Source organism: Pungitius pungitius, chromosome 7 (assembly GCF_949316345.1).
Source record: "Pungitius pungitius chromosome 7, fPunPun2.1, whole genome shotgun sequence".
Classification (NCBI taxonomy): Eukaryota; Metazoa; Chordata; class Actinopteri; order Perciformes; family Gasterosteidae; genus Pungitius; species Pungitius pungitius.
Genome location: NC_084906.1, coordinates 14,690,864 through 14,716,213, shown reverse-complemented (window position 1 = coordinate 14,716,213; position 25,350 = coordinate 14,690,864). Strand labels below are relative to the sequence as shown.

The 25,350-nt window shown below is 46.4% G+C and overlaps 1 protein-coding gene across 3 annotated transcripts in view; it reads left to right on the top strand.

The window, feature by feature from the left end:
* Positions 1–25,350, top strand: part of negr1 (neuronal growth regulator 1) — a 121,546-nt gene that overhangs the window by 13,238 nt on the left and 82,958 nt on the right. For all 3 annotated transcript variants that reach the window (XM_037468790.2, XM_062563254.1, XM_037468791.2), the window contains one exon: positions 20,172–20,410. In XM_037468790.2, the coding sequence (XP_037324687.1) occupies positions 20,172–20,410 (239 nt within the window). The remainder of the gene's footprint in view (positions 1–20,171; positions 20,411–25,350) is intronic.

Below are 25,350 nucleotides of genomic sequence, written 5' to 3'. Positions count from 1 at the left end.
GTTGCCGACATGCTTGGGGTCTGTTGGCGGCGCTTCCTCAGAGCATCGTGCCTCAGACACTTCTCTGAGTGGGTGGTTTGCTTAGAGTCGGACCCCACATACTCGGGGAGGGGAGCTCGCAGGGTTGCCCAATTAGTGCGGAAAAGTGTGGCAGTGCGTCAGCAGGGAAGTGTGCACCAGAGGAGGCGCTTCATCAATCATCACTCTGGCCTCAGGCCTTGTTCCAGGCCGCTTTCTCTGTCAGGCAGAAGGAGGAAGACGGAGAGGAGAGAATGAGAGTGGTCAGCTAATTCCGGGAGTGACAACTGACTGGCACCGACCCCATTAAAGCCTGTAGCTTTGGCCATCAGTACAGGGCGTGTACTTGTTTTGATCAGTAACTGTATTCATTTAACACGCAAACAAACATTCAGCTTTAGGATTCGATGGAAGTCATGGGAACGGCATATTCTGTTTGGATTTGGATTGGAATTAGGCTTTAATCTAAATGGAGCATTTTCCGATTTAGGATGAGATGTACTGATGTACTGGTTTTGACATTCATCTCAATGGAGGTTAGTTACTCAGGCTTAGTTTGTGACACAGAAGGCTTCTTCCCGGATTACTTCCAGCTCTCTTGTGGTACAGCAGTTATACACAAGGCAATAGTTTGCAGTGATGCATGCCCAAAAGAAAAGCCCACACATCACACCTACTTTCAAACATTGTGAAAGTATGCTCACATATCGACTTTTCTGAAGAAGGCGGTTAAAGGAATGAAAGGGGGCTGTGTGTTTAAATGTTGTATTTTTCAACATATGGAAGAACACAGAATGGTAGCGTGCATGTAAACATATTTGCTGTGTTATATAGTCAGAGGCAGATCAAATGAGGAGATTCATAATATATGCATGTGTAGGGGATAAGGGGTAAGCCACGAAAGAGCAAATCCAACAACTCAGTGACTAATAGAGCCTGTGTGGTCATTGCCTGATATAATGCTATTTAATGCAACAAAGGCTTTAATACCGGTTTCTCCACACCGGTAATACAGTTATTTCGCTATAGTGGGAGCATGTGCGGCTCACGCGGTAGAGTCAGGCGTCCCCAAAAGGGAACCTACAGTTGGCGGTTTGATCCCCAGCTCAGCTGTTTGTTTCCTTTACCAAGACATAGAACGAAAAAACTGCTCCTTGGCTGCTGCCGTCTATAGTGTAACAAATAAGACATCCATGAATTCACTACCAGGGCTGCGTAACTGAGAAAGGGATGAATATGGTAGATCATGGCACAACATTCATATTATTTATTGTGCTGATATCTGTGCTGTTATTGATTGCCAATCACCAAACACTGTGCATCGTGACCTGGCAAGTGCGTTGCAGTAAATCCGTCGTGTGATGACACTCTGCCCCCTCCCTCCTGTAGTCAGCCATGTTCAAACCAACTGCTCCCTACTTGGCTTTCACACTGACACGCCGTGTGACACGGGCTCAGGTTTTTGTCGCGTTTCCAGAAAGAGGTGCTTAAACTCTGTATGCAGGGTATAATGATAATGACATTAATCATCATATAAAATGCCTCTCATTTACTGAGTCTGCTCTCTGCTTTGTCATAGTCTCCACAGTGTCGGCGCCGGCTAATGAAAGCCTAAGAAATCTTCTCTGAATGTTATGATATTTTATCATGTATTAAACCTCTAAAAGCCCCACTACTTTTAAATTCAAATCATGGTTATATTTCCCCTCCCGAGTCCTTTTTATTCATTTCATGCCCTTCGCTGTACACGCTTTCAGATAACCCCTCCTTGGGGAGGTGTACATTGATATCCTACAGGATATAACTAAGGCTGACCTCACAGTGAGACGAAGGTTGTGAGACTCTAGCCACATGATGATGCTTCTACAGTTATGGCTGAGTTCAACCCTTCAAACTACCTGGATGCTAAAATGGGTCATCCTATACTGTAATATCTGGGCCAGGTTTGCAAGCATGACATAGCCTGTGGCTTACTGTCTGACATCCAACCTTCATAAAACACTCATCAACTTTGGCTGAATTGTGTAATTAAGTTTTGGTCCCTCCATTAGAGCAATATTTCATCACTGGAAAATTATCCCCAACAACATTATCTTAATGTTAATGTCCATATGGCATCCGTGACTCTCACTAGCCAGGGCTTTAAAATGTTACTGCATCAATGAAGATATCGCTTCATTAGCGACCAGCAAAATGCTGTGATACCACCATATCACTGAGGCGAGGCAGTTTTCTTTTTCTTTACGTCTTTAAGGTCAGAGGTGAATGTCTCTGGCTGTTTGCAGAGAGCATTACGCCATAGCCGCGTGAGCTCCACGTGGGCCCGTGGGTGAGTACGATGTGCTGGTAATGACCTCTTCTTAAAACCAACAGTCTCAAAAGGAAGGGCTGCCCCACATGCCGTATAGGAGGATTCTGGCTGTCTTGTTAGTGTGTGCTGGCGGGAAATTGAGCTCTTCGCTGTCAAAAGGTGAAACGTTGGAGCTGCACACTAAGCTAAGCCTAAGAAAAATAAAAAAAAGGATGGGGGGGGGGTAGGCGGCAAGCACTACCCAGCTCATGTGTGCGCCCGGGCACATCTGTAATGTGTTTGTGGGTATGTGTGTGTGTATCAGTGCTTGTTTGTGCGAGAGAGAAGGTAGAACGACAGCCCGATCTCCCACAACACTGGTGCTCCATACATCATTAATCGCAGACAGAAAGGAACATCCTGCTGAATCCTTTGAGGGCTAAAAGACCACACCGACCTCTTACGCTACTGTAAGCCCGTGTCTGTGTGTCGGCATGTTTATGTGACTCCGCTAAGCGCAGCGTGTGTTCGGAGAATTTACTACCAACTTGAGGGTTTCTGACCTGTGTGTTTGGTTCAGTGCCACTATGATGGATGACATTGTTATCAGAATCTCGCCTTCAGTATGGAGGCTGTCTTATCTGGCTGTCAAGGTCAGTGGTTACTGGCTCTATGACAGAACGGCAACCTAGTGCGCTTACTGAAATGCACCCTTTATCCCATCGAACATCTATCGTATCAAAGGTCAGGTTCAGTGAGGTGGAAGGAGGAAAGCCTCCATTGGACAAATCTGACTCAAGTCTGAAAAGCTTCTCAAATGTAGCCTACATGGGATTAATTGTGGTCAACATAAACTGAATGAGCCCCTGATTATTCCCTTTAATTATTTATTTATTGAGAAGAAATGCAGCCCTGCGCGTGTGTCTGCATTTCAAAAAAAAGAAACGAGCCCGTGAGCGTTCCAGTCACATGGCGGCTTGGTTACGGCCTGATTGGGACTAATGTTGAGCCAGCGAATTAGCTTCTCCCATTAGTCCGCGGGGAGTTAGTAACAGTTTGCAGGCTTTAATACTAAAATAGACCCACCAGAAATGAGCATATAACATAGTTTAGATGGCAAAACTCACTTATTAAGGATTCACTCAGCTGTGGGATCAAAGGCACCATTACCCCACGTTTAGTCAGACACTTAAAAAATATAAAATGCTGGTGGTTTTCTCTGAAGCTGCTCGGCTTGTATGATTTAAAATCAGTTGAGCATCTGTCAAAACAACCATTAGCAGTTGGCAAAAAGGTCTCGACTTGTAAACATCTAACCAAAATAATCAGGAGGTATTTCTTCGTTTGCCTTAGCCTGCTTCTTTAATACCTCCGGGGGCTTGTTCTCACAGGCGTCTTTCCTCTCTTTTTTTTCCACATTTCTGCACTGTTAGAATTTTCTCAGCTAACCTGCTGATCTCCGTTCGGTTCAATGGCTTCCGGAGGCCCTGCTACAGCTACTTTGAAACTCATGGGCCGATGCGATTATTGTCCATAATTCAGCCGTTTCTATTCTTTTCACTGCCAGGCTGGTTTGCCAGAGCCAGTGTGGCCTCAGCAATCCGACTCCTGCTTCGCCTTCTACTTGGATTTAACGCCGCACTTCCAGAAATTAAAAGATCGTATCAAACACAAATCATCACAAGTCACCTTTTCTACCCCTATGTGTTCACCTTCTATACACCTTTGAACGGCAATATGGACATCACTACAAGAGGAACCAATAAAAGTCGGCTTAAGCTCATCAAGTTGTCTTGCTTTCCATCCAGGTGTAGTGCAACCAGAATTAGTGTTTCTCTCCCTGACTGCACTCTGGGAGGAGTGGACACACACACACACACACACGCACAACAATTTAACGGAGTAGTAACATCATCAAGGACATTTGTGATAAAGTCACAGTGTTTATGTGAAACATATTGTGTTGTATATATATGTGGTGGGATGGGCTAAACAGCGTCCTTGCATGTCTCGCAATGCTTCTTACCAGCTCTCAGTTATTTTGAAACCATTGTGCTCTAAAGCCATGTATTTATTGTACCGAGATGAGGCAGAAATCAGAGTTACAATACAATCAATGCGTGTATCTCTGAGCATGCTATTCTTGGAATACATGGAAGGGGGTGACCCTTGTTAAACTGCCAATGAATGTCCGTTGGAAGCCATTCAGAATCTGTATCATACGTGTTGTGCTCTGTATAATCAGTTTCCACGGTCACAGCGCCTTTTAAAGACTGTCACAGGAAAGACATGTGTGCTGTTAAGGCTAGTTCACGACGTACCCAAACCTCAGGATGATGGAAGCGAAAAGCATCCAGAGTCCTGTTCAGCCACGCTCTGGGAAGCTGTGTGTAAAAATAGAATCCATTAAATCCTGATTTCCACAGTGCTGTTGATATGATTTGCCTCCCAATGTATAGGGTGAGTGCTTGCAATAAGTCTTTGTGAGTATTTTCTCCAATCACACCCTGAAGGCTAGTTAGAATTGCTGCAGGCGCTTACACACTTGCTTCCAGATGTTCAGAGTGCACTGAAGAAGGCCCACAGTAGTTGGATTGTGTTCTAGCGTTTACGTATGATAATCATACTTTGTGCATCTAAAGGTGTCCGGGGCGTCCATCGAGAGCAAGGAAAGTATTCTCTCCCCATCACAACGAAAGCATGTCAGTGGAAAAAAAACCCATTACATTTGTCTTTAGGCGTTTTCCTATTTAACACTGTTCTCCTTAATGGGGTTATTCAGTAAACCTCGCGGGCATCTTCAACTAATTGCATGTTTCATAAACTGATAAGAAAAAATCACACCGGTCCAGGCTCTCAGCCCACTCGTTCTCGCATGTCTATGACCATCTGATTTCAGAGCTTACTGGACTTCACCTCTTTCCATCTATTTTACCTGCAGCCGGAGTGCGATAGTCTTCAAACGGGCCTTGTGTGGGCTACGTTTGGTGCATACAAGACACTCCACTCCATAAACGGGAATGACTTCAATTCACCAAACCAGTAATGTGTTGTGTTTCTTTTCAATGTTTTGATTAGGTGAGCGTGTTGTATCTTGTTCAGAATCATCAGCGCATCCCCTCAAACCCGGCAGAGTACAGTCAGTGTGTGTGTGTGTGTGCATGCTGATTTGCCATGGGCTCATTTGAATGTGTGCGATGCTGGTAATGAGCAGCCAGAGCGGGTGAGGCATGATAATGCCCCAGGAAGGGATGAGATGGATCCTCTGCCGGGAGTTCCTCTTTCACCATTATTATCCTGGGTGCCAACACACTAAACTCCTGGATGCAGCAGCAGTCTACGTGTGGCTTAATGCACCTTTTTTAGCGCTGACATTAATTGTGTTGCTATATCCCTTCACCACTGGCACATGGGTAGAGATTCAGGCCCAAATTAATAAGCTAAACATCATGATGACGGCTAATTTGTTTTTCTGCCAATTTGGCACTGCTGTTGCCCCTGCAAGTAACAATGACTTTATTTAATTGATTGGATGTGCTAAGCAAGAGGAGCAATTTTCGGTTGCATTTCTGATTACTTTTGTCATGAAGAAACGAAGGGAGAGATTAGACATTGATCAGAACTCTGGCATGTTATCCAATTCAACCAAATGTTGATGTGTGCAGCTGGACTTGGATTGTTTTTCGGTATTTTAATAAGTTGGAAGATTATTGCTACTAATGCTAAACTTATTGTATAATTTGGTTTCCTGCTCATTGCCAACGGTTTTTGCCCATCAACACCCCCAAACACACTTGTCTGGAGAATATTTGCAGACAATAAGAGCAATTTCTTGTTCAACACAACAGTACCCTCATTTCGCTCCAACTAATTATGTCCAACAAGGTCATTTGGTTACAGGCAAATGCACAAAAATGACAATGGAGTTTTAGGATAAAGCCCATGCTCACATGCATCTTTTAGATTGCAATTGTATGACTCGTTTGCATATTCTTTTTTTTGTCAGTCATTCATTTCTCAATATTACCAACATGTCTCAAAGTAAATTGAATTGCTGCTTCAGAGAGTTACGCTTTGCACAAAACACCAGACTCAAGGCTTCTAGCTAGAAAGCACACCCATAGGTTTGGAGAGGGGGTTTGGAGAGAAGAAGAACCAACAGAACACATTCTCACCAAAACGTAATTGTCAACGTTATGAATGAGATGTCTGCTCACGTTAGCAAAAAGCAATGCAAATGCGCCTCTTATGCAATTCATGGGTTTCATATGACAGAAGAAGAGGGAGAGCCTGAACACATAAACAAAGTGTTTTGTAAGCTGTGCGATAAACAAGTCAGGACTTAAAATGAAAGCATCACAAATCTGCACTCCCATCTCAAAACCGCCGCCCCAACAAAACCCATTATTCAGCTTCCAGCTCCATCCCCGAAGACCATCGGGACTGAAGCTCCTGTCACAGTGAGCCGAAAAAAACTTAATCATCTGGGTCCTCGCAAAAGCGACACAACATAAGTGTGACAGTCAGCGACGGCGAGACAGTAAAAGAGTCGTTGTAGTAGGAGAGTAGTATTTTGCCCCCCCCCCCCCCCCCTGTGTGAAACGGAGCTTACTGACTATGCATTGTGGCCACTTAAAGGTGCATACGTCTCGATCTCCATCATCTCCTCTGGATTATAGTTTCACACATCATTGTTTTTCTTTAAGCCATATCGTCAGGGAATTTCAATATCAGTCGACCCTAGTTCCTATGGATACTTGTGTTCATGCTATACCCAATGTAAAGCAGATATGAGTGGATCAAGGTGCTTAAAACTGACAAATTGTTTTTCCTTAAAATTTTGCTTTCAAAATGAAAAAGTCTCGAGACAATAGTTTACATATTGAGACACATTTCAACACACCCATACAGAAACAGATATAGAGAAGCAATATGAGTGCAGGCATTGATATTCCACTCCTTTGCATTGGGCAGCATCATTGGTCCAGTTTCTTTACATCTCAGAATACATATCAGCATTTTGACTTCACTATGAGCCTGCATTCATCACCCATCCACGAGGAACAAACAAAATAGGACATGCAGGAAAGCCAGAGTTTACCTTGATAACCCACCAAACACACTTGTTGAGAGGTCACTGGGATGTCACTGAGCAAGTGGAGGAACTAACCGGGTTCTCCCAGAAACCTGCCGATTCTCGGTCTGCACGGCACTGTGTTATCCGACAGTGTCTGAACTTGTCTGTTGATCATTAAACACAAATTGTTTGTCCCGGCTCACCTTGCACGCAGCAGCCACAGCTTTGGATTGTTTGACTCCCTCTTTAAAACTGTACACCAGTATGGACCCTCCCGAAAGAGTTTACGGAGGATCGCTTTTCACCCCGCTGACCACCGCTTCGGCGAGATAAGTGCAACAGGCTTTGAGCGCAGGTAAATAAGTGCCTCTTCAACCCGCGTTGTGCTCCCCTGTTGGTTTTCATCAGTAAGTAACGTTAAGGCTTTTGCTGGCCTTGTCTGCCTCAATCCTTTTCTCTGTGTCCTTAAGACAACCCAGATAGATCCCACACACCCTTTGAGGCGTATTGATGTCTTTAATTGGGGTAATGGTATTTCACTCGCGCTGATGTATTCCTTTGGAGACCTTACAGTGATTAAGGCAATCTCAGAATGGAGTATTTGCTCCATCAATAATAATGACTTACTCAAATCACTGTTATGAATCAGAGACCTTGTTCACGGGCCGAACCCTGAGCTGAGCATAATCCCTTTGCCAAATGGACCGGCGATTAACTAAGGACTTGTTGGTCCCTGCCAGCACACAGGCTCTGCATCACAAGCAGAGGAGCATTCATTGGATTTCTGTATTCATCCGAGCTTCTGCCTCCTCCTCCTCCTCCTCCTCCTCCTCCTCCCATGCTGACGGGTTAGCATGCACGCATATTCACACAAGAAAGATATGAATCCTGAACTATTCATTTGAATAATATACATATACAAGTTTGACACAATGCAGTCAAGAAACGCTGCCAACGTAATTGAAAGTTTAGATTCAAGTACCGATTTAGACCATTAGCTACAGGCAATCCCTCAAACACCTCGCATCTATGCTTCCTAATTCTGATATAAGAAGGTGTCTCGGGGAAAGTGCATCCTAATGTTCCGTGGTGAAAGCAGAATGCTGAAACTGTTCTATACTCTAAACTAACGAGAGTGAGACGTGCGTGTACTGCATGAATGTATCTAACGCAGCGAGACAGAGAGAAAAGGGGACTGTCCTTAAATCAAGCAAGTAAGCACAAAGAGGGCATGTGAAATTCGACTGTGCCTAGCGGGGACTCGTCTTTGGCCGATGTATTTATTCCAATATTTGCAGATGACTGAAAGCAGTTAAGTGCTGTGGCAATTGCTTATTTCCCTTTGTCAGGATGATGAATGTGGTCGCACCTAACGGTCTATGCATGGGTTCCAATGCCCTCTGACAATGAAGGATTGTCCATTTGTGCCATGGACAGAGCGCATCAGAAAGGAGGGTAAAGCGCTCCAGGAAAGCAATAACAAACCCTCTCTTGTTACCGCCGTCGCTTTCGAAGCATTTCATTTTTCATGTCATTTGCAAGTATTGAGGACCTGCCACCGCCTGCCATTTCCCCTGATGAGAACAAAACTATACAGATTTCATCCATTTTTGCTAAATATCAGCCCTTTAAACAATGTAGTATGTAGCATAACGAAATAATCAAAATGTCATCAATGGCCTGTAAGGTGTCATTAATATACAATTTAAAGGATATTTCATTCATCCTTCCGAATTCTAAATTTGCATCAATCGCCTATATTTCCTATATTCACAGTTTTTATCTAGCTTTTATCTTTTTTGGGGGGGTTTAAAAGGGATTTTTGAGGTGCTTTTTACTAGTCTATACTGACTCATATAACCAACTTTCAAGACACCCAAACATTCCCCAAAGCTCTTTCAACATCAACATAACATGAACATACATTATGAGAAGCAAAGATGACACTTGAAAGGGCTGCCAGTTATTGAATGAATGCGAATACAATAGAAAACAGTAAAAAGAGCAATTTCAATATGTGCTTTTATTTTTGTACTGGACACAATCGCCTTGAAAAATTTCCAGTGTCTGTCGGTAGAAGACTTGGTGACATGTGTGCAGGGGCACAATGATGTGGCTTCTAGAAAGCTGCATTGACAGATTCACTGTAAGAAACTGTAAAATAAAACCACAAAAAATGAGGAAAGATCAATGGGATACTTTTAGGAAAGCGTTTCAGAGGATGTCAAGTAGTTGGTTTTCTATTAAAAAAAAAGAAAGATATATCATTTCCTTTGTTCTGCATGCATTTGCTTTCAAGGTTTTTTGATCAAAGTCAAGGGGTGTACATATTTCAAGTGAATGGAATTGCGTACCAAAGCTGTGAACAAAACCGATCCCTCCAGAGCTTGAAATACCTGATTAAAAGATTCATTGAAAACAAGGCGAAAAGCCAACTTTTTAATCCTTCTAAAAGGCTACGGGGAGAATTCCAAGAGGAAGTAGTTATTGGTACAGATAATCAATAAAAATACAAAACATACTACAATGCTCCATGCTGGTGACAATGGCTGTGCAAAAAGTGCATTTCAGTTGGGCGTGTTCTCAGCTGAGTGACACCATTTGAAGTAGTTCAATAGCAATATCCGCTGACTCATCAATGTTATCTGCGTATTAGACTATCCAGGTAGTACACAGCAAGTTGTATTTTTGGCTCTATTTTCATGAGTATTGCAATACATTGAAATATCGGGTGGGAGGGGGGGGGGTTGTTATAGGGAGATTCGTGACTGGATGGTCCGTTCCTTCCAATGGGATCCCCCCCATCTGTCCTACACCTTTGTGCTCCGACCCATTCGCTTCAGAAAACAGATCGTTCCTATGAGCCAAGCGGACGTGGCCACCCGTGAGCGCAGCCCACCCCCGACCTCCGACTCAGCGTCCTTCACCCCCCCCCCCGCGCACTGCAGAACTGTCACTTGGGCGCCGAGTGTTGTGGGTAAACTGTTGGGCGGCCGAATGCCCAACCAGACACAAACGGCACTGATGAACGGCATCACCTCACAAACACACAGTTCAGAGCACAAACAAATGGGGCAGCGGAGTGGACCAGAATAATGATGAGACCATTGAGAAAAGGGACCCTTTAAAGTGAGCCGTTAATCAGAGATATTCAAATACGTCTTCATTCATGAAATCTCCCTTGATCTTTTCGTCGTATGAAAGTCTCCGCGGGCACTTTTCTCCCGTTTAACCTTGTGCGCATCTCGTTCCCACCTCAATGAAACATCACACTCTTTTAAAGCCACAGCGTGTTGACCCACTTTTTACAATTCATCCGTCATTAATTCATCCGTCATTGATAGCTGATGTGAAACTCTTGGTGTGTGTGTGAAGAATTGTCTGTGCGAGAAGACTTGAGAAAGGAGAGAGGAAGGTTGACAAAGAGAGAGAGAGAGAGAGAGAGAGAGAGGGGGGGGGGGGATTAGGAGGACCTGAGCACAGATGGTTCTGGGAGGCAGATGTCCCCGCTGAGCTGTTCAGGGTAGTCCCTGCCAGCTCGGAATCTGCAACACAAGTATGCCGAGCAAGTAGGCTACCTCAGAACGGGTGGCTAGATTTGGGGAAGCAGATGCTAAAAAACGCACTGCACGCTCGGAAGTGTCACTAGTACAGTACCAGTACATCACTGAAGAATGAACAAAACAACAGAACATGCGCAGAAAAAAAGAGGAAGGGCAGAAAAAAACCTTTGGGAGGATACAATTGTATGTTGTGTTTTGTGTTTTGAGCAAGTCGGCATTTTAATAAAGCACCCAGCTCTGGCATTATGGCTGCTTCTTAAATAAATGAAGTAGAGCACTGAGGATTCGTGTGAACTTCACCTCCTACTGGCTGTAATGGTACAGTGATAATGAAATCGCTCTTCGGTTGGAGTTACGTGTGAGGCCAGCTGGTCTTCATCAACTCTCGGTGGACACACTGCGTCGTTCTCTGTGGTCCGACGGGCTTTCGCTGTCACTGCTCCTGTTGTGCGCTCCGCTCCTTCTGGCCAAACATAACAGCTTGTTATGATGGATTCTTTTTCCCCCCTCACCTCTCTAACTCCAGTTTCTGGTTTCTGACCATACTTGGTGTCCAAGGCTTCCCACGCCTTGGCTTTCTGCTCGTCTGCCGTGATGTGGTCTTCGAGGAAACCAAAGGATTACTGGGTTTATCGCGGAAAACAATGAATTTATTCATTCCAATGGGAACTAGTCGTTGGTGTCCTCTGATGAATGTGCCCCTAACCTGTTCAAGAGAGAAACCCCCACCATAAGTTATGTGGTGTCGTTCTCTATCGACACATGACATCGTATTGAATTATAATTAAAAAGGCTTCCTGCGGCCCAGCGATAGAATATCACTCTGATCCCGTGTGCGCTTGTCTGGAGTTTGTCAACCACCCACTGCTTGCCTCAGTTTGATCTCTTTGGTCTTTAATACACAGCAGAAATGCAGTTATATGCCATATTTATATTCTCCTCTCCTTTCCGGTTATTGCCTATAATCTCCCGTGCTTATGGGAAGAAGGACAGACTTGTATTCATGGTGAATGTCAAATGCCAGTCAGTCATCACAGGCTCACAATTGGTGCATTAATAAGAAATGGCAGAGACGTGCGGCTGTCAATTTCTCGGTGGCCATCAGTTGAGATTTGAGGATGACTCAAACGTTCCTCCTCGTGTGACATGTTTTAGAACTATCCGAAACCGACTCGCTGAGATGACAGTCTCTCTTCAAGTCGGAGCCGCGGGGAAGTGGCAGTGTGCAGTGTCAGGCCGTCACTCGGCAAGGACGAGTTAATTCCATCCCGTAGATGCGTTGTTGGTGGTCTCCGCATCCACGAGTAATTACAGTCACTTGAAAAAAAAAAGAAACTCGAGGGACAAAGCTGTTGGCTGTTTAGTTTGCTATTCTGTGCTGCTCGGACATATTCGTGATACATACGACCCACCAGGCTGCACTTACAAGGCTCTAACATCCCGTTCATCGCAGGGGTGGAAAGGCCAAAACTCTGTTTTGAATGACAGATCTCGGGAAACGAGGAATTTATTCCGAAAAGTCATGAATGGACAGACGGGCCTTTAAGGCTCTACTCGGTGTAACCGATCGCTTCAGAAAAAGGCAGTAAATATAATTCAAAATCAATGATATTTGAAAAAGAAATGTTTGTAATTTAAGTAAAAAAAATACCAATGAAAGTTCTTTTAGTTGTGGGTATAGGTTGTTTAGAGCATGTTTTACACAGTCACACAGTCTCTTTGTGCAGTGTTGGAACAACCACATGCCCCGTACAGACCAACTGCTCTCTGTGCACCGCTGTCATTCATCACGCCACTTGGCTCACTCTCCCTCCGCTGCAGAGGAACTCAGGGCCCGTTTACATTTCAAAAGTTGAGTGTGTTTCTGGAATAAGAAGTGCTTGCTACGAAGAAGTGGATTTGTTTTATTCAAGAAATCCGACAGTTCCACCGTCAGGATGCTCGGAGCGGACTGAGATAACTGCAGTGATTTAGGAGTGTTTTAAGCCCCAAGCATGTTACGCTTTCATGGAAGCGACTCAGACTAATTCATCTCCTAAGTGTTTGCCGCTGCGAGTCGATGCTACAGGAAGTTCAAATGTGAATTGTTTACCAGTGAATCTTTTTTAGATGGCTGGAGGTAAGAATAATTGATGGCGTTCAGGTCACCGCGTGCAGTGAACGTGACAGTGGTCAACGTCGTGGTCCGATGGCGTGTTCATAGAGGGATTGAATTACTATACTGTATCGTTTTAACGGAAGCGCTGTGAGGCTCAAACGGGACATTTAGTGCTATCGAGCCCTGCGGCGGATTCCGTTTCCATGTGAATATGTAACACACAGCTCATTCACAATTTTATAAAGGGAGGGGGCAGGAAATAACTGGGGTGGAAAAATGCTGGCCTATTATCCCTCAACAAAGGCTACTGTTCATCGGCCCTCAATTTTTGATTCAACCCCTAATTTGTGGGCCCCAATAATTGCCATTCACTGGAAGTTGGTATCAATTCAGGAAGGAAAACAAATTCCGGAGATTACTGTTGTGCAGCTTTGACCTCCCTTATGAACATGAATTAGGAAGACTGCTTGGGATCTATGGTGACATTTGAAATATGTGAGAGGACAAAGTAACTTTTGGTCACACAAGAGAGCTGTCTTTTTTTCTTGTTATACATCGTGGGGGGCTTTGAATCCGCTGCGCGCTCGCATGCGAAGAGAGAGAAGAAAAAAAAAATCATTTGAGCACGGGTGTGTCGCCCTTTGGATTCACTGGAAGTGAGAATGGCAAGTGCACCTTGAGGGGACACCAAGTCGGAGGGGACCCGGTTTGTTGTTCTAACATTTGGTTTTAATATGTGGTCGGGGGTCCTTTCTCGCTGCTGCCTCTCAGTGTCATTTCATACAAAAATGTTACTGCAATGGAAAAGAAAAAAAACATTTAGAATATAAATCAACTCTTAAGCCTCCACACTTGAGGTGAGATTTTGGAGTTTCCACCAGCTTTGAGAGCGTTTGCACGCTGCTCTCTGTGTCTTGTGTTGTTGGGTGTTGGATCTGTGTGGATTATAGCTGGAAGGCTTCAGATGTGTCCCACCGGCCACAGTCGACAGGATTATTTTAGGGATTAAGAGGATGGTGCTCCATACCTCGGCTGCACAGCAGCACGGTTTGTCCTCGTTCTCCCACGAGTCTCACAACACCTCTGGAAATCTCTATAATACTTGACCACCCGTAACGAGACACAACCCCCCCCCCCCCCCCTCCACAGGGTTATTTGAGTGATGGACATTCCTGGTAGATGCACAACAACAGCAAATCCTCACAAATTAAGAACACAGCTGCCGGGTGTTTTTTCTCTCCTTCCAATGCAGAAAGAGTGCAGAGTGGTGGGTCTTGGGAGCGCACGGACTGCGAAGGCGTCTCCCAGCGCACCTGCCATCCCGGTCCACGCGCGCACAGGAGCATGAAGTGCAAAAAGGACTGGGTGATGGTGGGGAATATGATTAAATCCGTGTGATCTCCCGTTTCATCTCTCGTGGAACAACCGAGCCAAAGACCGGGGGACGCCTGATCACAGCGGCTCATGAATGAGGCATCGGCTACTCTGGGATCCAGGTCGCCGGCTGCGTTGTTGACGTCGTGTGTAACGGCCCTGAGCTCTCGAGCGACATTTCTCAAATCAGAGGCTTATCAACTTAGCTGTGCCGCTGCCTTCAGACGATTGCAGGGATTTAATGAAGTGACGGAGGAACTGTTCATATTCTACAACGCATCTGTGGACTACATATACATATCACAGATTCACAGGGCTGTGAACATAATAACGCTTATTTATTGTAATCGGGATCTTTTTGTCTAATCCTACGATAAGGGCTGTTTAGTTTAGTTGGTTTCAAGTGTTATCCATGGTCCGTTTTTTGTAATAAGCAAGTCATTGTAAGCAAAAATGCACAAAAGAATAAATAATAGTTTCATCTTCTTTAATGTAAAAAGATTGGGATTGGCTGACGACTAATCAAGTGTCAAGTAATCGAAAGATACTTTTAATCATAAAAATAATAAAGCCGAGCAGCAAAGAAATAATTTAAAAAAAGCAAACGCTACAGCTGAACCGACCTGGGACTCTCACACACTGATCACACTTTGCCGCCTTTCGCTAGTCCTTCTCCATCCAGCCATTCAGTGTGAAATGCATTTTCTCATTTGAGGATTCAGTGGACAGTTGCGCTCTGCTGAGGGCACTGAGTCGTTGTAAAGGTTGTCGAGCTTACAGTGCGGCGACTGTCATTACAGCACCTCTCCCCCTCTATGTGTGAAACGGCTGAAAATGGGAGGAAACAGCCGTCCACACGTTTAAAGGCTTTTCCTCTTGCAATCTTCATGGCTGCATCACTGCCTCTCATTATCCTCTTCAATACCCTCGTCTCATTCACGCCAGTTAAGTGGGCGCCGCCATTAGCAGGAAACACAAAAGCATTGTCTCTTAGCAGATGTTCCCCTACAATACAACGGCGCCGCGCACACGCTCATTTTCTGACGTTTTCCGGTTCAGCACGAACTGGTAAATGAAATATTCCAGGTGGTTGTCCCCGGTGCTGTAGTTTGATTCACACTTGAGTGATTAAGTACCATTCAGCATGCTGCAGGACAGAAGTGATCCACGGCTTACGGTTTTGATAGAGTTGAGTGTCGAGTGTTTCTTTTTGGGAACAATCACGGATGTGATCATCCGTGTCACACAAGCTGTGATTACTTTACCTCCCTATAATGTGATGCTTTTTCAAATTATGCAATGTATCCGCTTATTGTGAGCCGGTATTGATTCTTGCAGTGACGTCTGCAGGGCTTGGCCTTCGGTTGCCATAGAAACAATGAACTCTGTGTCACCCTGTCATCTTGTGCAGAAGTTCTGTCAAGTTGCAATTTGTACGGCACAAGAAATTGCCCTTAGGCACGCTTAAAATGCCAATTAAATGTAGCTGTCTTTTTCATTCATAGCTGCACAGATCAATAATGTTATTAATAATGAATTAAGAACTTATCTGGTGTGAAATTGGTCGCTTAGGGTGAGGAATGCAGACAATGATCTGCTGCCATCAGCGCAATGGAGCCGTTCAACTTTTCAACACTATGGTTCAGTGTGACCCCTCTATCAACCTCTTGGCTCTCAGGATGCTAATTCTAATCCATGTCTGATGGATGAACACCACAACCAATTCATGAAATTAATAATTAAAAAGAAATGCATCCAAACGTTTATGGCTGTTTTCTTCTACCAATGATAGAAGAAATGCATTTGGACAAATCACAACAATAGAAAGAGACAAATAGAAAACAATGTCAAAACTAAGAATAATCTCTTCTAATGTACGCATTAGGGAAAATAGGTACAGTTTTATAGCTGCACCAACATGGGTTACATGGCTTGCTGTTACTATAACTGTTACATAACAACAGATCTCAGACCACAGGGACCTATGACAGCGATAAAAACTGTAAAACATGGCTATATGTTTGCAAGTTGAGATCTGGGGAGTTAGTACCATGACGAAATATTTACAAGAAGGGAATGTAGTAAACAATTTTGTGAAGCAAATAATAATCAGGGTCAGAATGATGCTCTGATGTTTGACTAAACGGATTATGATCTGCTTCTCTTACCAGCTGCTGCCGCACTGCAATTATTAGTTTATCATCATTCTCTATTCATGTGAGGTGCTCAAACAACAGTTTATCACTTTCCCACTATGCACATTGTGCCTAATCACTGCGCTTTGAATTGAACTGTAAATTGTGAGCCAAAACATGAGAAAAGAAGTGAGCGAGTTTCCTCTGCAGTCACTCGTCAGAAGCAGGGAAAAATAGAAGTATCAATTAGTCCATGTTTTAGATGTCAAATGTGTTCAGAGTAGCTGCTGTGAGGTCTGTGCAATAATTACCTCTGCTTTGTATAAACCATGGGAAGTCTGCATCCTGGTGGGCTGCCACAGAAAAGGGGCTTGATGAAAGCAAAGCCCACCTTAGGTGTCAGTGTTCTGCTGCTACGCCTGACTGAGGCACCAAAGGGAAATGTGGCAGAAGAAAGACCTAGCTGATAACATGGCTCTGCTGTGGTTTTTGAGTTTATGCTCAAGGTTTTAGCATATGATTAGCATGTTTGTAACGCTTTTTTTCCCTTTTTTTCTCAAGTGTACTCAAACATGAAAAGAGAAAAAACATTTTTTTCCTCCTAAATAAAGTGGAAAAACCACACATTCATACTAAATCCAACTACTTTAAGTAGAACGGAGGAACGTAATTGGTAAAAACGTTGCTTTACACTGAAGCAGGATCAGTTCATCCGTAATTCTGACGAGAAGGTAAACAGTCCGAGCTCAATTATCCTGGTGATCTCGCTCCTCTCCATCTAGAGAAACACAAGCAAGATGAGGATTTATTTGAACGGATTCTCTGTCATAATCCGCAGGCTACATACTCGACTAAACCCCTATTGAATTTGCAGGGATTGCAGGCATATTGAGTTGAAATAACAGATTTTTATTCAATTTATTTGGAAAGTCTATTATCACAAATCACAAATTGTCTCAGAGGGATTTCTCATCTGACGGCTTTACCATGATGTGATACCTCACGAACGCCTGGAGGGGATTTGATCAAATTTGGCACAAACGCCTGCCTGGACTCAAGGGCGAATCCATTTAGGAGGTCAAAGGTCAATGTCGCTGAGAACAAACATCTGTCTCATTCTGGTGGATACAATTATACACCTTGAGCAGGTTTCTTCAAATTTGGCACAAACGTCAAACTGCAAAGAGAGGCTGAACTGGTTAGAATTTGGTTATTAAAGCTCATAGTGTCCTCATACCAGATGATGCGGTTGTAACCCAACGTTCATATTGTGAAGGCTAAAATTAAGTTAAGTTACGACATCTTGGCGTCAATCATACACCGCAGGGCGGCAATTGCAGTTCACCACTGCTTTGTATTTTCAGCCTCTATTCTCTCCACTCCACCCTTCACAAGTCTGCCTCATGTCAGACTTGTGATGGGTAGTTGTTCCTATAAGAACAAAGCAACAAAGGAATCAGCCACAGTAAACAACAACACCTCAGACAATGTGTGAATGTAAAAATGTCCTGTTTTGACACAGCTTTGTGAAGAGGTGCGTAGATACAGACATCTGTACCACTACTTGGTATGAAATCACAAAAATACCAAAATAAAAATAATGGTTTCAGAAAAGAGAGTGCAAAGACATACAAAGTGAAGGAGCATAAAGGATGGATTCTTCTGACTTGAAGGAAAAGGCCAAAAGTCCAATGTTGTCCAGGCGAAGTGTCCTTCCTCCGTACATCTGGCCCAGCGGCTTTGTAAATCCCAAGTACGTCCTCACAAGGTTGCCGTTAAAGGGACCTTTTTTCACAGCCTCGGATCCCTTTTTGAAACAGTTATCTTTTTTAAACAGCCACCTCTAAGCCTACATGGAGTGAATATTTAATTCTGGACGCAATTAAAGTGTGAGAAAACAGAGAAATCAATAGCACCGGAGAAACCCTTTTCTTTTTTTGGTTACCGTGGTACAAGGGGGCTGTAGTGATGAAAGCCCGGCAAGTTGTTGACAAGTTGTTCACATCGGTGGCGGAGCAGAGTTGCATTGTGCATTAATTAACTCTGCAATCTCAGCGGTCCCACTAAAGTGTCTTAAATTATTAGTTACCCGAGGCCCTCATTGGCTGAGGTAGGTCTCGAGCCTCTGTACTCTTTAAAGCTGTTTCCCTCAAAGGCAGAGAAGGCTTTTCAAATTAGCTGCATCATTCATGCCATTTTAATACATTTTTACATTTTACAAGGTCAAGTTTTTAAAATCACAGGCGCTACATGCTTGCCGTGAGGCTCCTTCAACAGGTCTCGACTGAGGGGCCAAAAGCGAGCGGCCAGTGTGGAACGTCCACTGCTTTCTTTGATCCACTACCTCTGTGGCAGCTTCTTTCCTAAGGGGAAACCGGCCCGTTGCTGGACCATTGTCCCACAGCCGCTTTCCTGTCACACATTTCCCTGGCACAGCGGGTAAAGAGCTCGGTGGCGAATGCCAAAGTGATTTCCTCGGTGGCTTTAGTACTGGTGCTGGACGTCGGCGCGGCAGCTTGACAACAGCTGAAAAGGGACAAACTTGATTGCCTCTTTTCCTACTCATTATTACAGTATTTGTCACACAATATGATGGGATTTCTTTTTCGTCTAGACTTTTGACAGTGCCGGAGGTTGGGGGTGTAATTAAAGCAAGTAGCTTCTACTGACTTTGTTGAGTCTAATCCTAGAATACGGCCTTTTTTTCTTTTTTTTTAGAGCCAAGGATGTTTGATTATCTGTGGTTGGTCCATGTAGCCATGAGTTGTAATTGTGAAGTGAACAATATAACCGCTATAATGAATAAAAAATGTATTTATGGTTAGTCTGCTTTATCCTGCACTGGGTTTTTTTTCTTTGCAATTTTGGTCGGACATAACGATAACTTTTAACAGACTAAAAGGTTTTCGGGGGTCGCAGGTTAAACGCAGTTGAAAGTAGGTTAATCAACAAGAACCGTTCTGAAAGATAAACATAGTTAAAAGTGGAGCACAGTCATTTCTTGCATTGTATTCAACTAAAACACTTTTTCAATAATGAAAAAGTGTTTTAGTTGTTGTTGTGAAAGTTCTTAAATATAGATCTGTTTGCTCAACTACACCTTTTGTGTCATTTAGAAGATCCAACAACAAAAGAGCAGCTGAAGAATTAAACAGCCGTGGCTGGTCTTTGAATCACACGGTGATTTCCGTACTTCATGACTCGTTATTAATCGTTTGTACCCATAACTGAAATTTGCTACTTACCATGCTCCGCACTGTGGCCTTGGAACACAAAACAAAATCTATGTCATTTAAGAAAGCACAATCCTGTGCTAACAGAAGTAATGTCCTCCCAGAGACTGAGGGGAGAGAGTTGGCGACAATATCTCTATTCAGGTCAGCAAACAAAGACAATCCCACAACCTCAAGCTCACTCCTTTTTTGCCAAAGCATTTGATGGCTTATTTGATGAAGTTGCACTTTCTGGTTTCTGGTTCTTCTGGGTTTGTATCCTTATGGTTGAAATGCACCCATTGAAAGTTGCTTTGGATAAAAGCGTCAGCTAAAAGACATGTCATGTCATGTAATGTAATGTATTTGTCCTGATCTGACTGTGATGTCTCCTGTCACTGTAGGTGCTACCTATTGGATGGAATCTCTAAAGGAGCCTGGCTGAACCGCTCCGGCATCATATTCGCAGGGAACGACAAGTGGTCCGTGGACCCACGTGTCTCCATTGTGTCCAGCGTTGGGGATAAACACGAGTACAGCCTTCAGATTCAGAAAGTGGACGTATCTGACGACGGCCAGTACACGTGCTCCATTCAGAGTGAGCGCAACCCACGGCCAAAGATCCTCAACCTGATTGTAAAAGGTACGTGCGTGCACAGTAGGTTGTGGTTCTCTACAGACACTTGTCAGTCTGTAAGTGAACAAGTAATAAACATATATATATATATAGAGAATATAGTATTCTCTGGCTTACTATCAGCAAACTTTGTGACGTTGCTACTTATTGCACGGTCCATTAAGTTAACATACCGTCTCGTTGGTCTTTTTCCATCCGGCACCGTCAGTCATTGTCTTCTAGTTGCAGTGAAAACAAGAGCACAAGCTGTTTCTGTATGAAATGATGAAACTAAATCTTTTACAGCAGATAACTTGCTGGAGGCAAACTGATATTGCAGCGTCTGAGGCCTGTGGGCATTGCAACGCGACGAAAAAGCGTGTTGGTTTAGATGACCGAAGGCAGACTATGTAGCTTTAATCAAGCTTATCTGGGGTTTGGTCACAGCAGGTAACAAATAAGATGTGAATCTGAGGGATTTGGTATAGTTATTGATGTGCTATGTGTGTCGTCGCTTTGGCGGTAAAGCTTTGGATTTCAGCCCTCGACATAATGAAGTTAAACTGCGCATTTGAGAGGCTGTTCAAATTGGGCTTCATCTTGCAAATCTCTGTGTTTAACAAGGTCAATAGGTGTATTTGGGTTTCATGGGACATTAAGAAGGCTGTTGTGGGCACAGAGAGCTAATCGACAACAGCATCTCAATCGTGGGGATAAGAGGCTGGCGGCAGAGTTTGTATGCGGGTACCTCTGACTGACAATTAGCAGCCTCTGTAAAAACCCATCTTCCATCTTCCATGTGCCATATTTATTTAATCGTTTGATGCAAATGTTCCACTTGGCTTTACACTTGTTTGGGCTGTTAACACCCCTGTTGTATCCTTGATCAGTTATCAGATCTAAACATATGCATACCAAGTGATTCTCATTCGGTTCAAACCACGGTAAGGATTTCAAAGGAACATATTGTTGGAATTTGCATACTTTCACACAGACAGCATCGTATTTATAGAAGAGTTAAGGGTCAGACTAACTGCTCGCAGAAGTGTGATATGGGAAATATGTTAGTGGAAACCGCTCTCCAGCTGGTATTGCAGTTATAACATATGGACTTGGTGTAGGAAAATGATTCAGTTTGTTTTGTTTGTTTTAAAACACCAACTTTAGACCCTGGAACAGAAGCAGAAGGAAGGAAAAAGACACATCGATACACAAACATCCTGGAAAGGGTTTTAGAAAACTGTTATCCTGCGAGGTTGCAGATTTCATTAGGGATGAACACAGTTGTCAAAACAAATCATCATTTACATCCTCAGGTGTTCACACCTGTTATGAAAAACAGAAAGAAAAAAAAATGAAGGCGGGGGGGGCCCTCAGCGCCGCTTGTTCCTCCGCATTTTGTAAGTGGCCGGCTATCGCGTGTCAACCACCAACGTCTAACGATGTACGCCGCAGGGTGTTGGATGGCGCTGTGGTCTTGTGATGCTCAGAGTGCAGCCCACCTTCCTCCCCTCATAGGAGGTGAGGTTAGCAATCCTGTGCGCTTGTCAGAGGGTCACAGGATTCAAAACGCTGGTTCAGTAAGGCGCTGAATGTTTTATAGGTTTGTTGTTGTAGATGCACATTAGCTCAGTGCCTAAAAATAGCAAATGCCAATTTGCATTTCCAGTTACAGTGCATAGCCGAAAGGTCAGAGGGGCCATCTCTTCAACTGCCGGTGTCAATCATTATACATCTTGTTAATGATGCCTCAAGCAAGAACAGTTTTCTTTCTCTAGTTTTATTGAACTTTTTTGCAGGGAAGTCATTTGAAACAATGAATGGAAAAAGCAACTTAAGATTGTATCACGTTTAACAAAGATACATCAAGGAGAAGGTCTGTAAAACAAAGCAAAACAAAACAACCGATAGCCTTAGTTTAGGGTGTTTACTGTCACGGTTTGGCTTCGCTTCCTGTTTTAGTTTGAAGTTTCATGTCTCTTGTGGTCCTGGGTTAACTTCACTTCCTGCCTTGTCTTGTGATTGCGTGATTGATTCCACCTGTGTCCAATCACCTGCACCTCCCTTGTGTATTTAAGCCCTGTGTGCCAGTTGTCCTTTGTCGCGTCATTGTCCATGTCAGTCCTCGTTGGTGCACGTTCTGCTTGAGTTTTGTTTGAATAAATAGCACTTTGTCGGAAGACCCTGCGTCTGAGTCCTGCCTGCCTGCCTGCCTTCAACCTGCACCAGCCGATCGTGACAGAATGACGCGACCAAGGAAGGACTCAGCAGGGTTTTACCCTAATGATAAATATTTGGGAACTCGCCTTGCGTTTGGGGGACCACGGAGCATGCAGCAGGCTGCCCGGCGAAACACCGGCATGCCAGCGGACTCCTGGAGCGACCTGGGGCCTGACTACCTCGACGTAAGAAGCCCATTTTTTCAATGGAAGACTAATGTCGTTGTTGGCCCCAGGAGCTACCAGGAGGAATGCTTCAGGCTCCGGGACCTCCTCAATCCGAGGAGAAGGAGCCGACGAACCCCCGCAGTCCCGGCTCCCGACTCGGCCCCCAGATATCCGTTCCAGCCTGAGCGGGCCCCAAGACGCCCGTTTCAGCCTGAGCGGGCCCCAAGACGCCCGTTTCAGCCTGAGCGGGCCCCAAGACGCCCGTTCCAGCCTGAGCGGGCCCCAAGACGCCCGTTCCAGCCTGAGCGGGCCCCAAGACTCCCGTCTCCGCCCGTTCCGGCCCCCAGAGTCCAGTCTCCGCCCGTTCCGGCCCCCAGAGTCCAGTCTCCGCCCGTTCCGGCCCCCAGAGTCCAGTCTCCGCCCGTTCCGGCCCCCAGAGTCCAGTCTCCGCCCGTTCCGGCCCCCAGAGTCCAGTCTCCGCCCGTTCCGGCCCCCAGAGTCCAGTCTCCGCCCGTTCCGGCCCCCAGAGTCCAGTCTCCGCCCGTTCCGGCCCCCAGAGTCCAGTCTCCGCCCGTTCCGGCCCCCAGAGTCCAGTCTCCGCCCGTTCCGGCCCCCAGAGTCCAGTCTCCGCCCGTTCCGGCCCCCAGAGTCCAGTCTCCGCCCGTTCCGGCCCCCAGAGTCCAGTCTCCGCCCGTTCCGGCCCCCAGAGTCCAGTCTCCGCCCGTTCCGGCCCCCAGAGTCCAGTCTCCGCCCGTTCCGGCCCCCAGAGTCCAGTCTCCGCCCGTTCCGGCCCCCAGAGTCCAGTCTCCGCCCGTTCCGGCCCCCAGAGTCCAGTCTCCGCCCGTTCCGGCCCCCAGAGTCCAGTCTCCGCCCGTTCCGGCCCCCAGAGTCCAGTCTCCGCCCGTTCCGGCCCCCAGAGTCCAGTCTCCGCCCGTTCCGGCCCCCAGAGTCCAGTCTCCGCCCGTTCCGGCCCCCAGAGTCCAGTCTCCGCCCGTTCCGGCCCCCAGAGTCCAGTCTCCGCCCGTTCCGGCCCCCAGAGTCCAGTCTCCTGGCCCGTCCCCACGGCCCCTGATCGTGCCCCCTCCCTCCCATCCCTTGGTCCTCTCCCCCCCACCCCTGGGGGCCGTCTGGGATCCGGCCCTTGAGGGGGGGGTGGGGTCAGGGGTTGGGCCGCCGCACTGCTCGGCGCCCCCCGCCACGACGACGCCGGAGCCGCACTGCTCGGCGCCCCCCTCCACGACGACGCCGGAGCCGCACTGCTCGGCGCCCCCCTCCACGACGACGCCGCAGCCGCACAGCTCGGCGCCCCCCGCCACGACGACGCCGCAGCCGCACTGCTCGGCGCCCCCCGCCACGACGACGCCGGAGCCGCACTGCTCGGCGCCCCCCGCCACGACGACGCCGGAGCCGCACTGCTCGGCGCCCCCCGCCACGACGACGCCGGAGCCGCACAGCTCGGCGCCCCCCGCCACGACGACGCCGGAGCCGCACAGCTCGGCGCCCCCCGCCACGACGACGCCGGAGCCGCACAGCTCGGCGCCCCAAGCCACGACGACGCCGGAGCCGCACTGCTCGGCGCCCCCCGCCACGACGCACGGCCGCCGACCCGGCAGACCCCCCGAGACCCTGAGGCCCGGCCGCCGGCCCGGCAGACCCCCCGAGACCCTGAGGCCCGGCCGCCGACCCGGCAGACCCCCCGAGACCCGGAGGCCCGGCCGCCAACCCGGCAGACCCCCCGAGACCCGGAGGCCCGGCCGCCAACCCGGCAGACCCCCCGAGACCCGGAGGCCCGGCCGCCAACCCGGCAGACCCCCCCGAGACCCCGAGGCCCGGCCGCCGACCCGGCAGACCCCCCGAGACCCCGAGGCCCGGTCGCCGACCCGGCAGACCCCCTGAGCACCCCACGCCTGGCCGCCGCCCCGGCAGGCCGCCGGACCTTAGCTGTCGGGTCCCCACCCTCCCTCCCCTTGTCTGATTTTTTTCCGGTTCTGCTCCCCTTTAGGACCGTCTGGAATTCGGTCCTTGAGGGGGGGGTTCTGTCACGGTTTGGCTTCGCTTCCTGTTTTAGTTTGAAGTTTCATGTCTCTTGTGGTCCTGGGTTAACTTCACTTCCTGCCTTGTCTTGTGATTGCGTGATTGATTCCACCTGTGTCCAATCACCTGCACCTCCCTTGTGTATTTAAGCCCTGTGTGCCAGTTGTCCTTTGTCGCGTCATTGTCCATGTCAGTCCTCGTTGGTGCACGTTCTGCTTGAGTTTTGTTTGAATAAATAGCACTTTGTCGGAAGACCCTGCGTCTGAGTCCTGCCTGCCTGCCTGCCTTCAACCTGCACCAGCCGATCGTGACAGTTTACCATGAAACTTAGACGGCTCAAAAGGTCAAACTGCAAGTCCAGGAGTGAGACGCGAGGCATTACCCTGGGAACTTACAATTCCCAGGGTAATGCTTTCACCTTGATAATTAACGGTGCTGCATCCCAAAGGTGTGTGTGTGCATTTAAGGAGTAACTGCACATTTAAACTGTAAAATAGTATATGCCATTTTAAATCATTCTGGGTTGTATAAATCTGATTAATGTTA